The sequence below is a fragment of the Pezoporus flaviventris genome, unplaced genomic scaffold, assembly GCF_033815535.1.
Source record: "Pezoporus flaviventris isolate CSIRO_AGI_PZ_B2104156 unplaced genomic scaffold, CSIRO_AGI_Pfla_v1 ptg000834l, whole genome shotgun sequence".
NCBI lineage: Eukaryota > Metazoa > Chordata > Aves > Psittaciformes > Psittacidae > Pezoporus > Pezoporus flaviventris.
In genome coordinates this window covers 60,284-81,575 of record NW_026893379.1, presented here as the reverse complement: position 1 = coordinate 81,575, position 21,292 = coordinate 60,284, and the positions used below count along the sequence as shown (strand labels likewise).

The 21,292-nt window shown below is 57.6% G+C and overlaps 2 protein-coding genes and 1 long non-coding RNA gene across 5 annotated transcripts; 2 read left to right on the top strand and 1 right to left on the bottom strand.

Annotated features, from left to right (window-relative positions):
• Positions 1 to 1,283: 1,283 nt before the first annotated feature.
• On the top strand, positions 1,284 to 13,543 carry SPNS1 (SPNS lysolipid transporter 1, lysophospholipid). Of its 3 annotated transcripts, XM_061444355.1 has the most exons (13): positions 1,284 to 1,403; positions 2,387 to 2,635; positions 2,878 to 2,943; positions 3,366 to 3,502; positions 4,254 to 4,408; positions 5,685 to 5,751; positions 6,277 to 6,419; positions 7,137 to 7,292; positions 10,459 to 10,648; positions 11,032 to 11,097; positions 11,571 to 11,669; positions 12,358 to 12,535; positions 13,372 to 13,543. In XM_061444355.1, the coding sequence occupies exons 2-13, from the start codon at positions 2,614 to 2,616 to the stop codon at positions 13,470 to 13,472; spliced, it is 1,380 nt and encodes a 459-aa protein (XP_061300339.1). In that variant the 5' UTR covers positions 1,284 to 1,403; positions 2,387 to 2,613; the 3' UTR covers positions 13,473 to 13,543. The 3 variants fall into 3 exon arrangements, with proteins under 3 accessions (XP_061300339.1, XP_061300340.1, XP_061300341.1); XM_061444356.1 differs by lacking the exon at positions 7,137 to 7,292; XM_061444357.1 differs by lacking the exons at positions 4,254 to 4,408; positions 5,685 to 5,751.
• On the bottom strand, positions 13,371 to 13,843 carry LOC133264406 (uncharacterized). The gene is made up of 3 exons (XR_009741642.1): positions 13,786 to 13,843; positions 13,582 to 13,597; positions 13,371 to 13,494 (listed from the first exon to the last, which is right to left on the bottom strand). It is a non-coding gene; the product is annotated as an uncharacterized LOC133264406 (long non-coding RNA).
• A 437-nt stretch (positions 13,844 to 14,280) lies between these two features.
• On the top strand, positions 14,281 to 21,098 carry PRSS33 (serine protease 33). The gene is made up of 5 exons (XM_061444362.1): positions 14,281 to 14,383; positions 16,133 to 16,310; positions 18,348 to 18,628; positions 19,453 to 19,613; positions 20,808 to 21,098. Exons 1-5 carry the CDS (start codon positions 14,281 to 14,283, stop codon positions 21,096 to 21,098), a joined length of 1,014 nt encoding a protein of 337 aa, XP_061300346.1.
• The last annotated feature ends 194 nt before the right edge of the window (positions 21,099 to 21,292 follow it).

Here is a 21,292-nt window from a genome sequence, read left to right as displayed (position 1 = left end):
GTGCAGATCCCATTGATCCCAGTGCAGATCCCATTGATCCCAATGGCTCCCAGTGCAGATCCCATTGATCCCAGTACGGATCCCATTGATCCCAATGGCTCCCAGTGCAGATCCCATTGATCCCAGTACGGATCCCATTGATCCCATTGATCCCAGTGCAGATCCCATTGATCCCAGTACGGATCCCATTGACCCCAGTACGGATCCCATTGACCCCAGTACGGATCCCATTGATCCCAGTACGGATCCCATTGATCCCATTGATCCCAGTACAGATCCATTGATCCCAGTACGGATCCCATTGACCCCATTGATCCCAGTACGGATCCATTGGTCCCAGTGCTCCCAGTATGGATCCCATTGATCCCATTGATCCCAGTATGGATCCCATTGACCCCAGTACAGATCCCATTGATCCCAGTATGGATCCCAGTGATCCCAGCACTCCCAGTATGGATCCCATTGATCCCAGTGCTCCCAGTATGGATCCCATCGACCCCAGTACAGATCCCATTGATCCCAGTGCTCCCAGTACAGATCCCATTGATCCCAGTATGGATCCTGTTGATCCCAGTGCTCCCAGTATGGATCCCATTGCTTCCAATGGCTCCCAGTACGGATCCCATTGGTCCCATTGATCCCAGTACGGATCCCATTGATCCCAGTGCTCCCAGTATGGATCCCATTGATCCCAGTATGGATCCCATTGACCCCAGTGCTCCCAGTACAGATCCCATTGATCCCAATGGCTCTCAGTATGGATTCCATTGATCACAATGGATCCCATTGATCCCAGTGCTCCCAGTGCCATTCCCATTGATCCCAGTATGGATCCCACTTCTCCCAATGGCTTCCAGTATGGATCCCATTGATCCCAGTACGGATCCCATTGATCCCAATGGATCCCATTGATCCCAGCATGGATCCCAGTATGGATCCCATTGATCCCAGTATGGATCCCATTGATCCCAATGGATCCCATTGATCCCAGCATGGATCCCAGTATGGATCCCATTGATCCCAATGGATCCCATTGATCCCATTGTGTCTCTTGGCGCCACTCCCAGCCCCCCCCCCAGCCAATCAGCGCCAAGGGGGCGGGGCCAAGCTCAGCCAATCGCGTGCGAGCAACCCCGGGTGTACGACGCAGACGATGACGCGATGACGTCACAACGCCCCCTCGGGGGGGTCATCCCTGGATGTGACGTCACGACGTGGCGGGGGGGAACGACACGAGCTGACGTCACCGGCGACGTCACGACGAAACCCCGCGGTCCCCTTCCCAAGGCGCTTCCGGATTGGTTCCTTCCCAGGGCCGGAAGGGGAGGGGCAATGAGGAAGGGGGGGGTGCTGTCACGTGAGCGAGATCACGTGACGCCGCGGCGGCAGCGACTCGCGGGCGGGTAACCGGGGGGTTGGGAAAGGGGGAGATCACGTGATCGGGGGCTATGGGGCGCTATAGGGCGCTATGGGGGGCTGTGGGGCTCTATGGGGCTATATAGGGTTCTATGGGGGTCTGTGGAGGGTCTGTGGGGCTCTATGGGGGTCTATGGGGAGTCCTATGGGGTTCTATGGGGTCTATGGGGGTCTGTAGGGGTCTATGTGGGGTCTGGAGGGTCTGTGGGGCACTATGGGGGGGCTATGGGGGTCTATGTTTTGTCTATGGGGCTCTGTAGGGTCTGTGGGGAGTCTGTGGAGTCTATGGGGCTCTATGGGAGGGCTGTGGGGGTCTATGTTTTGTCTATGGGGGTCTATGGGGCTCTATAGTGGTCTATGGGGGGTCTATGGGGCTCTATAGAGGTCTGTGAGGGGTCTGTGGAAGATCTGTGGGGCTCTATGGGGGGGCTATGGGGGTCTAAGGGGGGTCTATGGGGCTCTATTGGAGTCTGTGGGGGTTTATGGGGTCTATGGGGCTCTATGGGGGGTCTATGGGGATCTGTGGGGGACTATGGGGTGTCTATAGGGGTCTGTGGGGGGTCTATGGGGCACTATGGGGGTCTGTGGAGGTCTGTGGGGGGGCAATGGGGGACTATGGGTTGTCTGTGGGGGGTCTGTGGGGCTCTATGGGAGTCTGGGGGGGGTTTGTGGGGTCTATGGGGCTCTATAGGGGTCTGTGGGGATCTGTGGGGGCTATGGGGTGTCTGTAGATGTCTATGGAGGGTTTATGGGGGTCTGTGGGGCTCTATGGGGGGTCTGTGGGCATCTATAGGGGGTCTGTGGGGGCCTGTGGGGGGTCTATGGTGGTCCATGGGGTGTCTATGGGTGTCTGTGGGGTCTGTAGGGGTCTGTGGGGGTCTATAGTGTTCTATAGCGTCTGTGTATGTCTCTGGCGCCGCTCTCTATGGGGCAGCCCCATAACCCCCCCGCATTGTTTCCCCCTCCCCAGGCCTGCCCCATGGCGTCGGGGCCGGAGCTGCTTCGCGCCGACGACACCGGCGATGGGGGGAGCCCGTCGTGCCCCACCGCGCCCACAGCGACGGCCCCTGCCCCATAGCGCCCCATAGCGACGGCTCCTGCCCCATAGCGCCCCATAGCGACGGCCCCTGCCCCACAGCGCCCCCCGGGGCCCGCCTGAGCATCGCCATTCTCTGCTACATCAACCTGCTCAACTACATGGACCGCTTCACTGTGGCCGGTACCTGGGGGGGGCTCTATGGGGCGCTATAGGGTGACATAGGGTGGCTGTGGGTCGCTCTGGGTCCCTATGGGTGCTATGGGTCCCTATGGATGCTATAGGTGTTATGGGTCCTTACAAGTTCCTATGGTTGCTATGGGTCCCTATGGGTGCTATGGGTCCCTATGGTTGCTATGGGTCCCTATGCATCCCTATGGGTGCTATGGGGCAGCCCCACATTCTCTCCCCCCCCCCCCCCCCAGGCGTCCTCCCCGATGTTGAGGATTTCTTCAGCATCGGCGACAGCAGCTCCGGGCTCCTGCAGACAGGTGCGACCCCCCCTGCCCCACACATGTGGGGCTGCCCCATAGCCTTGGGGCTCTCCCATACATAACGTTCTGAGTCACAGCTATGGGGCTGCCCTATGCATAGGGGACTGAGTCACAGCTATGAGGCTGCCCTATACATAGGGGGCTGAGCCACAGCTATGGGGCTGCCCTATGCCTAGGGGACTGAGCCACAGCTATGGGGCTGCCCTATACATAGGGGGTTGAGCCACTGCAATGGGACTGCCCCACACATAGGGATCTGCCCCACATATAGGGGCCTGCCCCCCACTTATGGGTCTGCCCCCCACTTATGGGTCTGCCCCACACATAGGGGTCTGCCCCCCACTTATGGGTCTGCCCCCCACTTATGGGTCTGCCCCACACATAGGGGTCTGCCCCACACTTATGGGGCCGCCCCACAGTGTTCATTGGCAGTTACATGGTGCTGGCGCCCCTCTGTGGCTATTGGGGGGATCGCAAGAGCCGGAAGCGGCTCCTGAGCCTCGGCCTTGCCCTATGGGCGGCTGCGACCATGGCCGGGAGCTTCGTGCCCCCCCAGGTGAGGGGCTATGGGGCGCTATGGGGCTTTATGGGGGGGGTATGGGGGTCTATGGGGCTCTATGGGGGGGTTATGGGGGTCTATGGGGCTCTATGGGGGGTTATGGGGGTCTATGGGGCTCTATGGGGGGGTTATGGGGGTCTATGGGGCTCTATGGGGGGGTTATGGGGGTCTATGGGGCTCTATAGGGGTCTTTTGGGGGGGCTATGGGGGGACTATGGGGCGCTATGAGGGAGCTGTGGGGCACTGTGGGGGTCTATGGGTGGCTATGGGGGTCTGTGGGGGGCTGAGGGTGTCTATGGGGGGGTATGGGGGATGGTCAGGGTGGGTAATGGGGTGCTTGTGGGGCAACCCCTTTATTCCCCCTACTCCACAGAGCCCACATAGACCCCATTGATCCCCATTGAGCCCCACTGATCCCCATTGACCCCCATTCACACCCATTGAACCCAGTGGTCACATAGGCCCCATTAACGTCCATAGACACCAGTAGCCCCCCATAGTCCCCCATAGACCCCCCATAGCTCGCCCTAGCCCCCCCATAGACCCCCATAGGCCACTATGGACCCCCATAGACCCCCCATAGATCCCCATAGAACCCCATCGACCCCCATAGCCCCACATAGCCTCCCCATATCCCCCCATAGACCCCCATAGCCCCACATATCCCCCCATAGCCCCCCATAGCCCCCCCATATCCCCCCATAGACACCCCCATAGCCCCCCCAGCCCCATAGCCCCCTTGGCGCAGGGGTTCTGGGCGCTGTTGCTGGCGCGGGCGCTGGTGGGTGCTGGTGAAGCCGCCTTCTCCACGGTGGCCCCGACCCTCGTGGCCGACCTGAGCCCCCCCGGGCCCCCCCGCAGCCGCGCACTGGGGGGGTTCTACCTGGCTGTGCCCCTGGGCAGGTAATGGGGGGCTATGGGGGGGTGTGGGGGGATATGGGGGGGTCTGTGGGGGGTTATGAGGGCTCTATGTGGGGATATGGGGGAGCTATGGGGGTCTGTGGGGGGATATGGGGGTCTATGGGGGGGTTATGGGGGCTATGGGGGGTCTGTGGGGGGGATATGGGGGTCTATGGGGGGGTCATGGGGGCTATGAGGGGTCTGTGGGGGGGATATGGGGGACTATGGGGGGGTCATGGGGGCTATGAGGGGTCTGGGGGGGGATATGGGGGACTATGGGGGGGTCATGGGGGCTATGAGGGGTCTGTGGGGGGGATATGGGGGTCTATGGGGGGGTCATGGGGGCTATGAGGGGTCTGTGGGGGGGATATGGGGGTCTATGGGGGGGTCATGGGGGCTATGAGGGGTCTGTGGGGGGGATATGGGGGACTATGGGGGGGTCATGGGGGCTATGAGGGGTCTGTGGGGGGGATATGGGGGTCTATGGGGGGGTCATGGGGGCTATGAGGGGTCTGTGGGGGGGATATGGGGGACTATGGGGGGGTCATGGGGGCTATGAGGGGTCTGTGGGGGGTCTGGGGCAGGATATGTGGGTCTGTGGGGGGGTTATGGGGGGCTATGAGGGGACTATGGCGGGGTCTGTGGGGGGATATGGGGGGATAATGGGGGTCTATGGGGGGGTCTATGGAGGGTTATGAGGGCTCTATGTGGGGATATGGGGGAGCTATGGGGGTCTGTGGGGGGATATGGGGGTCTATGGGGGGGTCATGGGGGCTATGAGGGGTCTGTGGGGGGGATATGGGGGACTATGGGGGGGTCTATGGAGGGTTATGAGGGGTCTATGTGGGGATATGGGGGAGCTATGGGGGTCTGTTGGGGGATATGGGGGTCTATGGGGGGTCTGGGGCAGGATATGTGGGTCTATGGGGGGGTTATGGGGGGTCTGTGGGGGGATATGGGGGGATAATGGGGGAGCTATGGGGGTCTGTGGAGGGGCTATGGGGGGCCTAGGGGATGCTATGGGGGGTCTATGGGGTGTCTATTTGGGGCTATGGGGGCCTATGGAGAGTCTATGGGGGTCTAGACGGGGGGTATGGTGGGCTATGGGGGTCTGTGGGTGTCTATGGGGCATCTTTTGGGGGCTATGGGGCTCTATGGGGGGGCTGTGGGGGTTGTATGGCAGGCCTAGGGGGAGGCCAGGTGGGTCTAGGGGGTTCTAAAGGGGGCTATGGGGGGCTGTGGGGTGCATGACCCCACATCCCCCCCCCCCCCCCCCCAGTGGCCTGGGTTACATCACGGGGGCAAAGGTCAAGGAGGTGGCAACCGATTGGCGCTGGGCCCTGCGGGTGAGAAACCCCCCCGTGACCCCATGTGACCCCCATTGATCCCATTGACCCCCATTGATCCCATTCATACCCATTGATACCCATTGATCCCCATTGATACCCATTGACCCCCATTGATCCCCATTGATCCCCATTGACCCCATTCATACCCATTGACCCCATTGATACCCATTGATACCCATTGATACCCATTGATACCCATTGATCCCATTGACCCCCATTGACCTCATTCATACCCATTGATACCCATTGACCCCCATTGATCCCATTGACCCCCATTGACCCCATTCATACCCATTGACTCCCATTGATCCCCATTGATCCCCATTGACCCCCATTGATCCCCATTGATCCCATTTGTACCCATTGATCCCCATTGACCCCCATTGATCCCATTGACCCCATTCATACCCATTGACTCCCATTGATCCCCATTGACCCCATTCATACCCATTGCCCCCCATTGACCCCCATTGATCCCCATTGACCCCATTGATCCCCATTGCCCCCCATTGCCCCCTGCAGGTGACCCCCGTGCTGGGGCTGGTGGCGCTGGCGCTGTTGGTGACCCTGGTGACCGACCCCCCCCGGGGGGGCACCGAGACCCCCCCTGGCACCCCCCTGACCCACAGCGCGTGGGGCAGCGACCTCCGGGACCTGCTCACCAAGTGACTGCATGGGGGGGCCATAGGGACTGCATGGGGGGCAGTGGGAGTCAGTGGGGACATGGGGGGCAATGGGGACATGGGGGGCAGTGGGTGTCTTATGTGTGTCTATGGGTGCCTGTGGGGGGTCTGTGGGTACCCCATGGTACCTTATGGTGCCATAGGGTGCTATTGGTAGGATAGGGTGCTGTAGGATGCCATTGGGGTACCTTTGGGTGCCATAGGGGTCCCATAGGATCCCATAGGGTGCCATAGGAGTAACATAGAATACCATAGGGTGCCATAGGGATCCCATAGGGTGCCATAGGATCCCATTGGGTGCCGTAGGGTGCCATAGGATCCCATAGGGTGCCATAGGATCCCATAGGGTGCCGTAGGATCCCATAGGGTGCCATAGGGTGCCATAGGGATCTCATAGGTCCCATAGGGTCCCATAGGAATCCCATAGGGTCCCATAGGGTGCCATAGGAATCCCATAGGGTCCCATAGGAATCCCATAGGGTCCCATAGGGTGCCATAGGAATCCGATAGGGTCCCATAGGGTGCCATAGGGTCCCACAGGGTGCCATGGGGTCCCATAGGGTGCCATGGGGTCCCATAGGGTGCCGTAGGATCCCATAGGATCCCATAGGGTGCCGTAGGGTCCCATAGGGTGCCATAGGAATCCCATGGGGTCCCATAGGGTGCCATGGGGTCCCATAGGGTGCCGTGTCCCCCCAGCCGCTCGCTGGTGCTCTCCACGCTGGGTTTCACGGCCGTGGCCTTCGTGACGGGGGCGCTGGCGCTCTGGGCCCCCGCGTTCCTGGTGCGGTGCCGGGAGGCGACGGGAAGGGGGGAGCCCTGCCCCCGGGGGCACCGCTGCGAGAGCAGCGAGAGGTGGGAGCCCCATTCATCCCCATTGACACCCATTCATCCCATTGATCCCATTGACAGCCATTCATCCCCATTGATAACCATTGACACCCATTCATCCCCATTGACACCCATTCATCCCATTGATCCCATTGACACCCATTCATCCCCATTGACACCCATTCATCCCCATTGACACCCACTGATAACCATTGACACCCATTCATCCCCATTGACACCCATTCATCCCATTGATCCCATTGACACCCATTCATCCCCATTGATAACCATTGACACCCATTCATCCCCATTGACACCCATTCATCCCATTGACACCCATTCATCCCCATTGACACCCACTGATAACCATTGACACCCATTCATCCCCATTGACACCCACTGATAACCATTGACACCCATTCATCCCCATTGACACCCACTGATAACCATTGACACCCATTCATCCCCATTGACACCCATTCATCCCATTGATCCCATTGACACCCATTCATCCCCATTGATAACCATTGACACCCATTCATCCCCATTGACACCCATTCATCCCATTGATCCCATTGACACCCATTCATCCCCATTGACACCCATTCATCCCATTGATCCCATTGACACCCATTCATCCCCATTGACACCCATTCATCCCATTGATCCCATTGACACCCATTCATCCCCATTGATCCCATTGATAACCATTGATCCCATTGATAACCATTGACACCCATTCATCCCATTGATCCCATTGATAACCATTGATCCCATTGATAACCATTGACACCCATTCATCCCCATTGACACCCATTCATCCCATTGATCCCATTGACACCCATTCATCCCCATTGACACCCACTGATAACCATTGACACCCATTCATCCCCATTGACACCCATTCATCCCATTGATAACCATTGACACCCATTCATCCCATTGATCCCATTGATAACCATTGATCCCATTGATAACCATTGACACCCATTCATCCCCATTGACACCCATTCATCCCATTGATCCCATTGACAGCCATTCATCCCCATTGATAACCATTGACACCCATTCATCCCCATTGACACCCATTCATCCCATTGATCCCATTGACACCCATTCATCCCCATTGACACCCATTCATCCCCATTGACACCCACTGATAACCATTGACACCCATTCATCCCCATTGACACCCATTCATCCCATTGATCCCATTGACACCCATTCATCCCCATTGATAACCATTGACACCCATTCATCCCCATTGACACCCATTCATCCCATTGACACCCATTCATCCCCATTGACACCCACTGATAACCATTGACACCCATTCATCCCCATTGACACCCACTGATAACCATTGACACCCATTCATCCCCATTGACACCCACTGATAACCATTGACACCCATTCATCCCCATTGACACCCATTCATCCCATTGATCCCATTGACACCCATTCATCCCCATTGATAACCATTGACACCCATTCATCCCCATTGACACCCATTCATCCCATTGATCCCATTGACACCCATTCATCCCCATTGACACCCATTCATCCCATTGATCCCATTGACACCCATTCATCCCCATTGACACCCATTCATCCCATTGATCCCATTGACACCCATTCATCCCCATTGATCCCATTGATAACCATTGATCCCATTGATAACCATTGACACCCATTCATCCCATTGATCCCATTGATAACCATTGATCCCATTGATAACCATTGACACCCATTCATCCCCATTGACACCCATTCATCCCATTGATCCCATTGACACCCATTCATCCCCATTGACACCCACTGATAACCATTGACACCCATTCATCCCCATTGACACCCATTCATCCCATTGATAACCATTGACACCCATTCATCCCATTGATCCCATTGATAACCATTGATCCCATTGATAACCATTGACACCCATTCATCCCCATTGACACCCATTCATCCCATTGATCCCATTGACACCCATTCATCCCCATTGACACCCACTGATAACCATTGACACCCATTCATCCCCATTGACACCCATTCATCCCCATTGATAACCATTGACACCCATTCATCCCATTGATCCCATTGATAACCATTGATCCCATTGATAACCATTGACACCCATTCATCCCCATTGACACCCATTCATCCCATTGATCCCATTGACACCCATTCATCCCCATTGACACCCACTGATAACCATTGACACCCATTCATCCCCATTGACACCCATTCATCCCATTGATCCCATTGACACCCATTCATCCCCATTGACACCCACTGATAACCATTGACACCCATTCATCCCCATTGACACCCATTCATCCCATTGATCCCATTGACACCCATTCATCCCCATTGACACCCATTCATCCCATTGATCCCTTTGACACCCATTCATCCCCATTGACACCCATTCATCCCATTGATCCCATTGACACCCATTGATCCCATTGATAACCATTGACACCCATTCATCCCCATTGACACCCATTCATCCCATTGATCCCATTGATAACCATTGATAACCATTGATAACCATTGACACCCATTCATCCCCATTGACACCCATTCATCCCATTGATCCCATTGATAACCATTGATCCCATTGATACCCATTGACACCCATTGATCCCATTGATAACCATTGATAACCATTGACACCCATTCATCCCCATTGACACCCATTGATCCCATTGATAGCCATTGATCCCATTGATCCCCATTGACACCCATTGATAACCATTGATCCCATTGATAGCCATTGATCCCATTGATAGCCATTAACACCCATTGATCCCATTGATAACCCATTGATAACCCATTGATCCCATTGGCATCCATTGATCCCATTGATAACCCATTGATCCCATTGATAACCCATTCATCCCAATGATAACCTATTGATACCCATTGATCCCATTGATACCCATTCATACCCATTGATAACCCACTGATCCCACTGATAACTCATTGATGCCCATTGATACCCATTGATTACCCTTTGATACCCATTGATAACCCCTTACCCCCATTTCCCCCATCACCCCCTTACCCCCATTGCCCCCATCACACCATTTCCCCCATCACCCCCATTATCCCCATTGCCCCCCATTACCCCATTGCCTCCATTACCCCCATAGCCCCCATTGACCCCCATCTCCCCACTTCCCAGCATGCTCTTCGGAGCTCTGACGGTGGCCTCGGGGGTGCTGGGGGTGGGGCTGGGGGCGGAGCTTTCCCGGCGCTGGAGCCCCCATTGCCCCCGGGCTGAGCCCCTGCTCTGCGCTATGGGGCTGCTGGGGGCTGCCCCCTGCCTGCTGCTCGCCATCATGGCCGCCCGGCCCAGCCCCACGGCGGCCTATGTGAGTGCCTATGGGGTGTCAATGGGGGGACTATGAGGGTCTATGGGGTGTTTATGGGGGTCTGTGGGGGCTATGTGGGTCTATGGGATGGCAAGGGGGTGTCTGTGGGGTGGCTGTGGGAGTCTGTGTGGGTCTATGATTATTTGTGGGGGGCTATAGGGCTCTCTGGGGGGCTATGGGGCGGCTATGGCATATCTGTGGGTCTTTATGCTGTCTCTGTGGGGTGTCTGTGGGTCTCTATGGGGTCTCTATGGGTTTCTATGGGGTCTCTGGGTTTCTATGGGGTCTTGATGGGGTCTCTATGGGGTCTCTATGGGTCTCTGTGGGGTCTCTGTGGGGTGTCTGTGTGTTTCTATGGGGTCTCTATGGGTCTCTCCCCACAGATCTTCATCTTCCTGGGGGAGTCGCTGCTCAGCCTCAACTGGGCCATCGTGGCTGAGATCCTTATGGTGGGTCCTGCCCCATAGGCCCCCACAAACCCCCCATAGACACCCCATATCCCTCCATAGACCCCTCCATAGACCCCCCATAGACCCCCCATAGACCCCCATAGAGCCCCATAGACCCCTATAGACCCCCATAGCCCCCCATAGATCCTCCATAGACCCCCTTAGAACGCCCATAGCCCCCCACAGCCCCACATAGCCCCCCATAGATCCCCCATAGATCTCCACAGACACCTATATACCCCCATAGACCCCCATAGGCCCTCCATAGACCCCCCATAAAGACCCCTCAGACCCCCATAGACCCTTATAGTCCCCAATAGACCCCCATAAAGACCCCCATAGACCCCTATAGCCCCCCCCATAGACCCCTGTAGAACCCCCTATCCCCCCATCTCCCCCACAGATGGGTCCATGTGTATGGTTATGGGGGAAGGGGGGGGGTCCGTGTGTGATCACGTGACCTCCCCCCCCAGCACGTGGTGGTGCCCACACGTCGCTCCACGGCCGAGGCGCTGCAGATCATCACCTCCCACCTGCTGGGGGACGCCGGGAGCCCCGTGCTCGTGGGGGCGGTCAGACAGGGGCTATGGGGGATATGGGGGTCTGTGGAGGGGCTATGGGGGGGGCTATGGGAGGCTATGGGGGGTCTATGGGGGGTCTGGGGGGGGCTATGGGGGTCTATGGAGGCTCTGGGGGGGGGGCTATGGGGGGTCTGGGGGGGGCTATGGGGGTCTATGGAGGCTCTGGGGGGTCTGGGGGGGTCTGTGGAGGGGCTATGGGGAGCTATGGGGGTCTATGGGAGGCTGTGGTGGTCTGTGTGGTGGTTATGGGCATCTGTGGGTTTCTATGGGCATCTATGGGGCGGGCTATGGGGGTCTGTGGGTGGGCTATGGGGGGTCTATGGGGGGCTATGGAAGGGTCTATGGGGGTTTGTGGGGTGTATATGGGTGTCTATGGGGTGTATATGTGGGTGTATGGGTGTCAGTGGTTGTCTGGGGGGGGCTATGGGTGGGGTACGAGAGTCAATAGGGATCAATGGGGGTCAATGGGGATCAATGGAGATCAATGGGAGTCAATGGGGATCAATGGGAATCAATGGGAGTCAATGGGAATCAATGGGCATCAGTGGGAATCAGTGGGGTCAATGGGAGTCAATGGGAGTCAATGGGGATCAATGGGAGTCAATGGGCATCAATGGGCCTCAAGGGGCATGAATGGGCCCGGGCGCTGACCCCGCCCCTTCGGTTCCCACGCCCGCAGCTCAGTGATTGGCTGCGCTCCTCCGCCGGCCCCGCCCCTTCCTCCCTGGCGGCCGCGCGCGCGCTGGGGCTCGCGCTCCTGCTCTGCCCCTTCGTGGCCGCGCTCGGGGGCGGGGCCTTCCTGGGCACCGCCTCCGCCTTCCCACGTGACCGCCGGCGCGCGCGGCTACTGGCGCGGGGTGAGCGGGACCCATAGGGACCCCATAGAGACCCATAGAGACCCCATAGGGACCCATAGGGACCCATAGAGACCCCATAGGGACCCATAGAGACCCATAGGGACCCATAGAGACCCCATAGAGACCCCATAGAGACCCCATAGGGACCCCATAGACACCCATAGGGACCCCATAGAGACCCCATAGGGACCCATAGAGACCCATAGGGACCCATAGAGACCCCATAGAGACCCCATAGGGACCCCATAGAGACCCCATAGGGACCCATAGAGACCCCATAGAGACCCCAATCGGGACCTCATAGAGACCCATAGGGACCCATAGAGACCCCATAGGGACCCCATAGAGAGCCGTAGAGACCCATAGGGACATATAGGGATCCATAGGGACCCCATAGGGAACCATAGAGACCCCATAGAGAACCATGGAGACCTCATAGAGACCCCATGGAGACCCCATAGAGACCCCATAGGGACCCATAGAGACCCCATAGGGACCCATAAAGACCACATAGAGACCCCATAGGGACCCATAGAGACCCCATAGGGACCCCATAGAGAACCCGTAGGGACCCATGGAGACCCCATAGAGACCCCATAGGGACCCATAGAGACCCCATAGGGACCCATAAAGACCACATAGAGACCCCATAGGGACCCATAGAGACCCCATAGGGACCCCATAGAGAACCCGTAGGGACCCACAGAGACCCCATAGGGACCCATAGAGACCCCATGGGGACCCATGAAGACCCCATAGAGACTCCATAGCGACCCATAGCGACCCCACAGAGACCCATAGGGCCCCACAGTGACCCCTTTGTCCCCCCCCCATAGGTCTGGACCCCGATGACGAGGACCTCGAGGACCCCGATGACCTCGTGGTGCCACAGGGGGGGCGCCCCACCAAGGTGCCCGTGGCCCATGTGCTGTCCTGACCCCCATCTATGGGGCCCAGACCTATATCAGTGGGGCACAGACCCACATCTACGGGGCACAGACCCACATAAGGGGGTCATTCGTTGCCCCCCAATGGAGGATCCCGACCCACATCTATGGGGTTCTGACCCACCTAAAGGGGTCATTGACCCCCCAGTGGAGGATCCTGACCCAAATCTATAGGGCCCAGACCCACGTCTGCAGGTCCCGCACTCAGAATGGGGGTCCTGGACCCACCATGGAGGATCCTGACCCACATCTATGGGGCCCAGACCCACATCTCTGGGCCTCTGACCCACATAAGGGGGTCACTGACTCACAGCGAAGGATCCTGACCCACATCTATGGGGCCCAGACCCACATCTATGGGGCACAAGCACCGCAGCCCCCAATAAACCTGTTTGGACACCCCAAGTGCTGACTTTGGCTCCTCTGTGGTCCCCTGCCCCACATCTCCCCACACCCCATTGCCTGCCCCACCACCCCCCGTACGTGCCCCATAACCTACCCCATATCTGCCCCATAACCTGACTCATTGCCTGCCCCATAACCAGCCCCATAACCTACCCCATATCTGCCCCATAACCTGACTCATTGCCTGCCCCATAACCTGCCCCATCAACAGCCCCACCCCCGCCCCACACCCTCCTCCCCCGCACCCCCCCTCCTGCCCCACATCCCGCCCCACAGCGCGTGGGAGAACCCGTCCTGCCGCTCCCGCCCCGCCCCACAGCGCCGTGGGGCCGGAGCCGGGGTCAGAGCCGGAGCCTGTGGGGCAGGGGCCACTTGTGGGGCAGAGCCGCGGCCATGGCGCCCCCCAGCGCCACCCCCCTCCCGCTGCTGCTGCTGCTGCTGCTGGCCCCACACCGGAGCCACGGCTGCGACCGGACCCACGGCGGAGAGGACTCAGGTGAGAGCTATGGGGCTATGGGGGGGCACGAGGCAATGGGTGTCAATGGGGCTATGGGGTAATGGGGGGCTATGGGGGTGCATGAGGCAATGGGTGTCAATGGGGCTATGGGGGCTATGGGGCTCTATGGGGTAATGGGGGGCTATGGGGCTCTATGGGGCAATGGGGATCTATGGGGCAATAAGGGGCTATGGGGCAATGGGGATCTATGGGGGTCTATGGGGCAATGGGGGGTCTATGGGGCAATGGGGATCCATGGGGCAATGGCGATCTATGAGGGTCTATGGGGCTCTATGGGGCAATGGGGGGATCTATGGGTCAAGTGACACCCCCGTTTGTTCCCCCCCCACAGTGAACTGGGAGAAGCTCGGTGAGACACCCCATACCCCATACCCTATATCCCCATGTGTCCCTATGTATCCCCATATATCCCCATGTGTCCCTATGTATCCCCATATATCCCTATATATCCCTATGTATCCCCATATATCCCTATATATCCCTATGTATCCCCATATATCCCTATGTATCCCTATGTATCCCCATATATCCCTATATATCCCTATGTATCCCCATATATCCCTATATATCCCTATGTATCTCTATATATCCCTATATATCCCTATGTATCCCCATATATCCCTATGTATCCCTATGTATCCCCATATATCCCTATATATCCCTATGTATCCCCATATATCCCTATATATCCCTATGTATCCCCATATATCCCTATATATCCCTATGTATCCCCATATATCCCTATATATCCCTATGTATCCCCATATATCCCTATATATCCCTATGTATCTCTATATATCCCTATATATCCCTATGTATCCCCATATATCCCTATGTATCCCTATGTATCCCCATATATCCCTATATATCCCTATGTATCCCCATATATCCCCATGTGTCCCTATGTATCCCCATATATCCCTATATATCCCTATGTATCCCCATATATCCCTATATATCCCTATGTATCCCCATATATCCCTATATATCCCTATGTATCCCCATATATCCCTATATATCCCTATGTATCCCCATATATCCCTATATATCACTATGTATCCCCATATATCCCTATGTATCCCTATGTATCCCCATATATCCCTATATATCCCTATGTATCTCTATATATCCCTATATATCCCTATGTATCCCCATATATCCCTATATATCCCTATGTATCCCCATATATCCCTATATATCCCTATGTATCTCTATATATCCCTATACCTACCCGTATCTCCCTTTATCTCCCCACATCTCCCCATATCTCCCTATATCTCCCCATATCTCCATTTATCTCCCCATATCTCCCCATATCTCCCTATATCTCCCCATATCTCCCCACATCTCCCCATATCTCCCTATATCTCCCCATATCTCCCCACATCTCCCTATATCTCCCCATGTCTCCCCGTATCTCTCCACATCTCCTCATATCTCCCTATATCTCCCCACATCTCCCTATATCTCTCCATATCTCCCCATATCCCTCCATATCCCCCCATATCTCCCCATATCCCCCCACATCCCCCCATATCTCCCCACATCTCCCCATATCCCCCCATATCTCCCCATATCTCCCCACATCTCCCCCCATCTCCCCCCATCTCCCCCCATCTCCCCCCATCTCCCCACATCTCCCCATGTCTCCATTTATCTCCCCACATCCCCCCCCATCTCCCCACATCTCCCCACGGATCCCCATCGCACCCCTCTCCCCCCCCATAGGCTGCGGCCTCCCTGTGGCGCCCCCTGGCGGCCCGGAGGTTCGCAACGTCGGGGGCGAGGACGCGGCGCCGGGGGCGTGGCCTTGGACGGGGGCGTTGCTGCGCCGGGGGGGTCACGTGTGCGGAGCCTCCCTCGTGGCCCCCGAGTGGGTCCTGACGGCTGCGCACTGCTTCCAGGAGTGAGTGCCCCATAGCGACCCATAGCGACCCATAGCGACCCATAGCGACCCATAGCGACACATAGAGACCCATAGCGACACATAGAGACCCATAGCGACCCATAGCGACCCATAGCGACCCATAGAGACCCCATAGGGACCCCATAGGGACCCATAGAGACCCATAGAGACCCCATAGGGACCCATAGAGACCTATAGAGACCCCATAGGGACCCATAGAGACCTATAGAGACCCCATAGGGACCCATAGAGACCCATAGCGACCCATAGAGACCCCATAGGGACCCATAGAGACCCATAGCAACCCATAGCCAACCATAGGGACCCATAGAGAAACTTAGAGACCCATTTATTCCCCATCCAGCCCCACTGATACCCCCGTTTGAAGGCATTGATCCCCTTTGGCACCCATTGATCCCCATTGACCCCCATTGACTCCCATTGGCTCCCATTGACTGCCATTGACCACCATTGACCCCCATTGACTCTCATTGACCCCTATTGATCCCCATTGATCCCCATTGACCCCTATTGATCCCCATTGACCACCATTGAACTCCATTGACCCCTATTGATCCCCATTCACCGCCATTGACTCTCATTGATCCCCATTGGCTCCCATTGACTGCCATTGACCACCATTGACCCCCGTTGACTATCATTGACCCCCATTGATCCCCATTGACCCCTATTGATCCCCATTGACCCCCATTGACCCCTATTGATCCCCATTGACCACCGTTGACCCCCATTGACCCCTATTGATCACCATTGACCCCCGTTGAGCCCCATTGGCCCCTATTGATCCCCATTGACCCCTATTGATCCCCATTGACCGCCATTGACTCTCATTGATCCCCATTGGCTCCCATTGACCACCATTGATCCCCATTGGCTCCCATTGTCCCCCATTGAGTTCCATTGATCCCCATTGATCTCCATTGATACCTATTGATCCCCATTGTCCCGCATTGATGCCCATTGATCCCCATTGCCCCCCATTGACTCCCATTGCCCCCCATTGCCCCCCATTGACCCCATTGACTTTCGTTGACTCCCATTGATTCCCGTTGACCCCCATTGACTTTCTTTGATTCCCATTGATCCCCATTGTCCCCCATTGCCTCCCATTGCCCCCCATTGACTCCCATTGACTTTCATTGACTCCCATTGATTCCTGTTGACCCCCATTGACTTTCATTGATTCCCATTGCCCCCCATTGACTCCCATTGACCCCATTGACTCCCATTGACCCCATTGACTTTCATTGACTCCCATTGACTTTCATTGACTCCCATTGATTCCCACTGACCCCCATTGACTTTCATTGATTCCCATTGATCCCCATTGACTTCCATTGCCCCCCTTTGCCCACCATTCCCCCCCATTGACTCCCACTGCCCCCCATTGCCCCCCACTGATCCCCATTGACCCCTATTGATCCCCATTGACCGCCATTGACTCTCATTGATCCCCATTGGCTCCCATTGATCCCCATTGGCTCCCATTGTCCCCCATTGAGTTCCATTGATCCCCATTGATCTCCATTGATACCTATTGATCCCCATTGTCCCGCATTGATGCCCATTGATCCCCATTGCCCCCCATTGACTCCCATTGCCCCCCATTGACCCCATTGACTTTCATTGACTCCCATTGATTCCCGTTGACCCCCATTGACTTTCATTGATTCCCGTTGACCCCCATTGACTTTCATTGATTCCCATTGCCCCCCATTGACTCCCATTGCCTCCCATTGCCCCCCATTGACTCCCATTGACTTTCATTGACTCCCATTGATTCCTGTTGACCCCCATTGACTTTCATTGATTCCCATTGCCCCCCATTGACTCCCATTGACCCCATTGACTCCCATTGACCCCATTGACTTTCATTGACTCCCATTGACTTTCATTGACTCCCATTGATTCCCACTGACCCCCATTGACTTTCATTGATTCCCATTGATCCCCATTGACTTCCATTGCCCCCCTTTGCCCACCATTCCCCCCCATTGACTCCCACTGACCCCCCAGGAGCCGTGACCCCCGCCTGTACTCGGTGCTGCTGGGCTCGCAGTGGCTGCCCCCCCGGGCCGGGCCGTCGCAAGGCCTCGTGGTGCCGGTGGCCGAGGTGCTGCCGCACCCGCGGTACCGCGGCGAGGCCACGAGCGGGGACGTGGCCCTGGCGCGCCTGGCGCGAGCCGTGCCCCTGGGCCCCCGCGTGCTCCCCGTCTGCCTGCCCCCCCCCGGGCCCGCATTCCCCCCCCCCGGAGCCCGCTGCGTGGCCACCGGCTGGGGGGAGGCGCGGGATGGAGGTGAGGGGGAGGGGGAAGGGGGGGAAGGGGGGCAATGGGGGGGAATGGGGGGGAATAGGGATTAATGGGGGGCAATGGGGATGAATGGGGGAGAATGGGGGTCAATGGGGATCAATGGGGATGTATGGGGGGCAATGGGGATTAATGGGGGTAATGGGGATGAATGGGGGAGAATGGGGGTCAATGGGGATGTATGGGGATGTATGGGGGGCAATGGGGATTAATGGGGGTAATGGGGATGAATGGGGGAGAATGGGGGTCAATGGGGATGTATGGGGATGTATGGGGGGCAATGGGGATTAATGGGGGTAATGGGGATGAATGGGGGAGAATGGGGGTCAATGGGGTCAATGGGGATCAATGGGGATCAATGGGGGCAATGGGGGTCAATGGAGGCAATTGGGGGAATGGGGGTCAATGGGGATCAATGGGGTCAATGGGCGGAATGGAGGAGAATGGTGGCAGTGGGGGGCAATGGGGGGGAATGGGGAACAATGGGGGCAATGGGGAGCAATGGGGGTCAATGGGAGTCAACGGGGATCAATGGGGGAATGGGGGCAATCGGCATCAATGGGCATGAATGGGCGTCAATGGGGGCAATGGGATCAATGGGGGAATGGGGGCAATGAGGGGGAATGGGGGTAATGGGGTCAATGGGGATCAATGGGGGGAATAGGGGGCAATGGGCGTCAACGGGAATCAACGGGGGTCCAATGGAATCAATGGGGGCAGTGGGGGAGATGGGGGTCAACCGAATTCAATGGGGGGCAACTGAACCCAATGGGACCCTATAGCCCCCCATAGACCCCCATTGTCCCCCCAAGCTGCCCCCCGGCGCCTGCAGGAGCTGGAGGTGCCGGTGCTGGCGCTGAGCACGTGCCGGCGCCTCTACGGCATCGATATGGGGCGGGCGCTGCCGCCGCGCGCCATCCACGCCGACATGGTGTGTGCCGGCTACGCCGAGGGGCAGCGCGACACCTGCAAGGTGAGGCCCACAGAGACCCACAGAGACCCATAGAGACCCACAGAGACCCATAGAGACCCATAGAGATCCATAGAGACCCACAGAGACCCACAGAGACCCAGAGAGACCCAGAGAGACCCAGAGAGACCCATAGAGACCCACAAAGAGCCCCAGTGAGACCCATAGAGACCCATAGAGACCCACAGAGACCCATAGAGATCCATAGAGACCCACAGAGACCCACAGAGACCCAGAGAGACCCAGAGAGACCCAGAGAGACCCATAGAGACCCACAAAGAGCCCCAGTGAGACCCATAGAGACCCATAGAGACCCCATAGAGACCCACAGAGCGCCCCATAGCAACCCATATAGAGATCCATAGCGACCCATAGAGCCCCATATAGAGATCCATAGCGACCCAGAGAGCCCCATAGAGAGCCCCATAGAGCCCCATAGCCCCCCCATAGCGACCCATAGAGACCCATAGCGACCCATAGAGCCCCATAGAGAGCCCCATAGAGCCCCATAGCCCCCCCATAGCGACCCATAGAGACCCATAGCGACCCATAGAACCCCATAGAGAGCCCCATCGAGCCCCATAGCCCCCCCATAGCGACCCATAGAGACCCATAGCGACCCATAGAGACCCATAGAGAGCCCCATAGCGCCCCATAGCCCCCCATAGCAACCCATAGCGACCCATAGAGCACCCCATAGAGCCTCTTAGTGACCCACAGAGCCCCATAGAGCCCCATAGCCCCCCCATAGCAACCCATAGCAACCCATAGCGACCCATAGAGCACCCCATAGCGACCCATAGAGACCCATAGCGACCCATAGAGCCCCACAGAGCACCCCATAGAGCCTCTTAGTGACCCATAGCCCCCCCATAGCGCCCCATAGCGCCCCATAGCGACCCATAGAGCCCCACAGAGCACCCCATAGAGCCTCTTAGTGACCCACAGAGCCCCATAGAGCCCCATAGCCCCCCCATAGCAACCCATAGCGACCCATAGAGACCCACAGAGCACCCCATAGAGCCTCTTAGTGACCCACAGAGCCCCATAGAGCCCCATAGCCCCCCCATAGCAACCCATAGCGACCCATAGAGACCCACAGAGCACCCCATAGAGCCTCTTAGTGACCCACAGAGCCCCATAGCGCCCCATAGCGCCCCATAGCCCCCCCCCCTAACCCCCTGCCCTCCCCCCCAGGGTGACTCCGGGGGCCCCCTGTCCTGCCGGGCCGGGGGGGGTCGCTGGGCGCTCGCGGGGGTCGTGAGTTGGGGGCAGGGCTGCGGGGTCCCGAACCGGCCCGGGGTCTACACCCGCGTCAGCGCCTACGTCACCTGGATCCGCCCCCGCGCCCCCGGCGCCGCCTTCCTCGGACACGCCCCCCTCGGCCCCGCGGGGACCAATGGGAGCGCTCGCAGCGCGGGAGGGGCCGCGGGCGTCATCGCCGTGGGGCTCCTGGTGGCAGCCTTAAAGGGGCAATGGGGGCGTTGAATGGGGAAGGGGGGGGGTATGGGGGCAATGGGGGGGTGAATGGGGGTATGGGGGGGGCTTAAAGGGGCAATGGGGGGGTTGAATGGGGGGGGTATGGGGGGGTGAATGGGGGTATGGGGGGACCCTTAAAGGGGCAATGGGGGCGTTAAGGGGGCAATGGGGGGGTGAATGGGGCTAGGGGGGGTCTTAAAGGG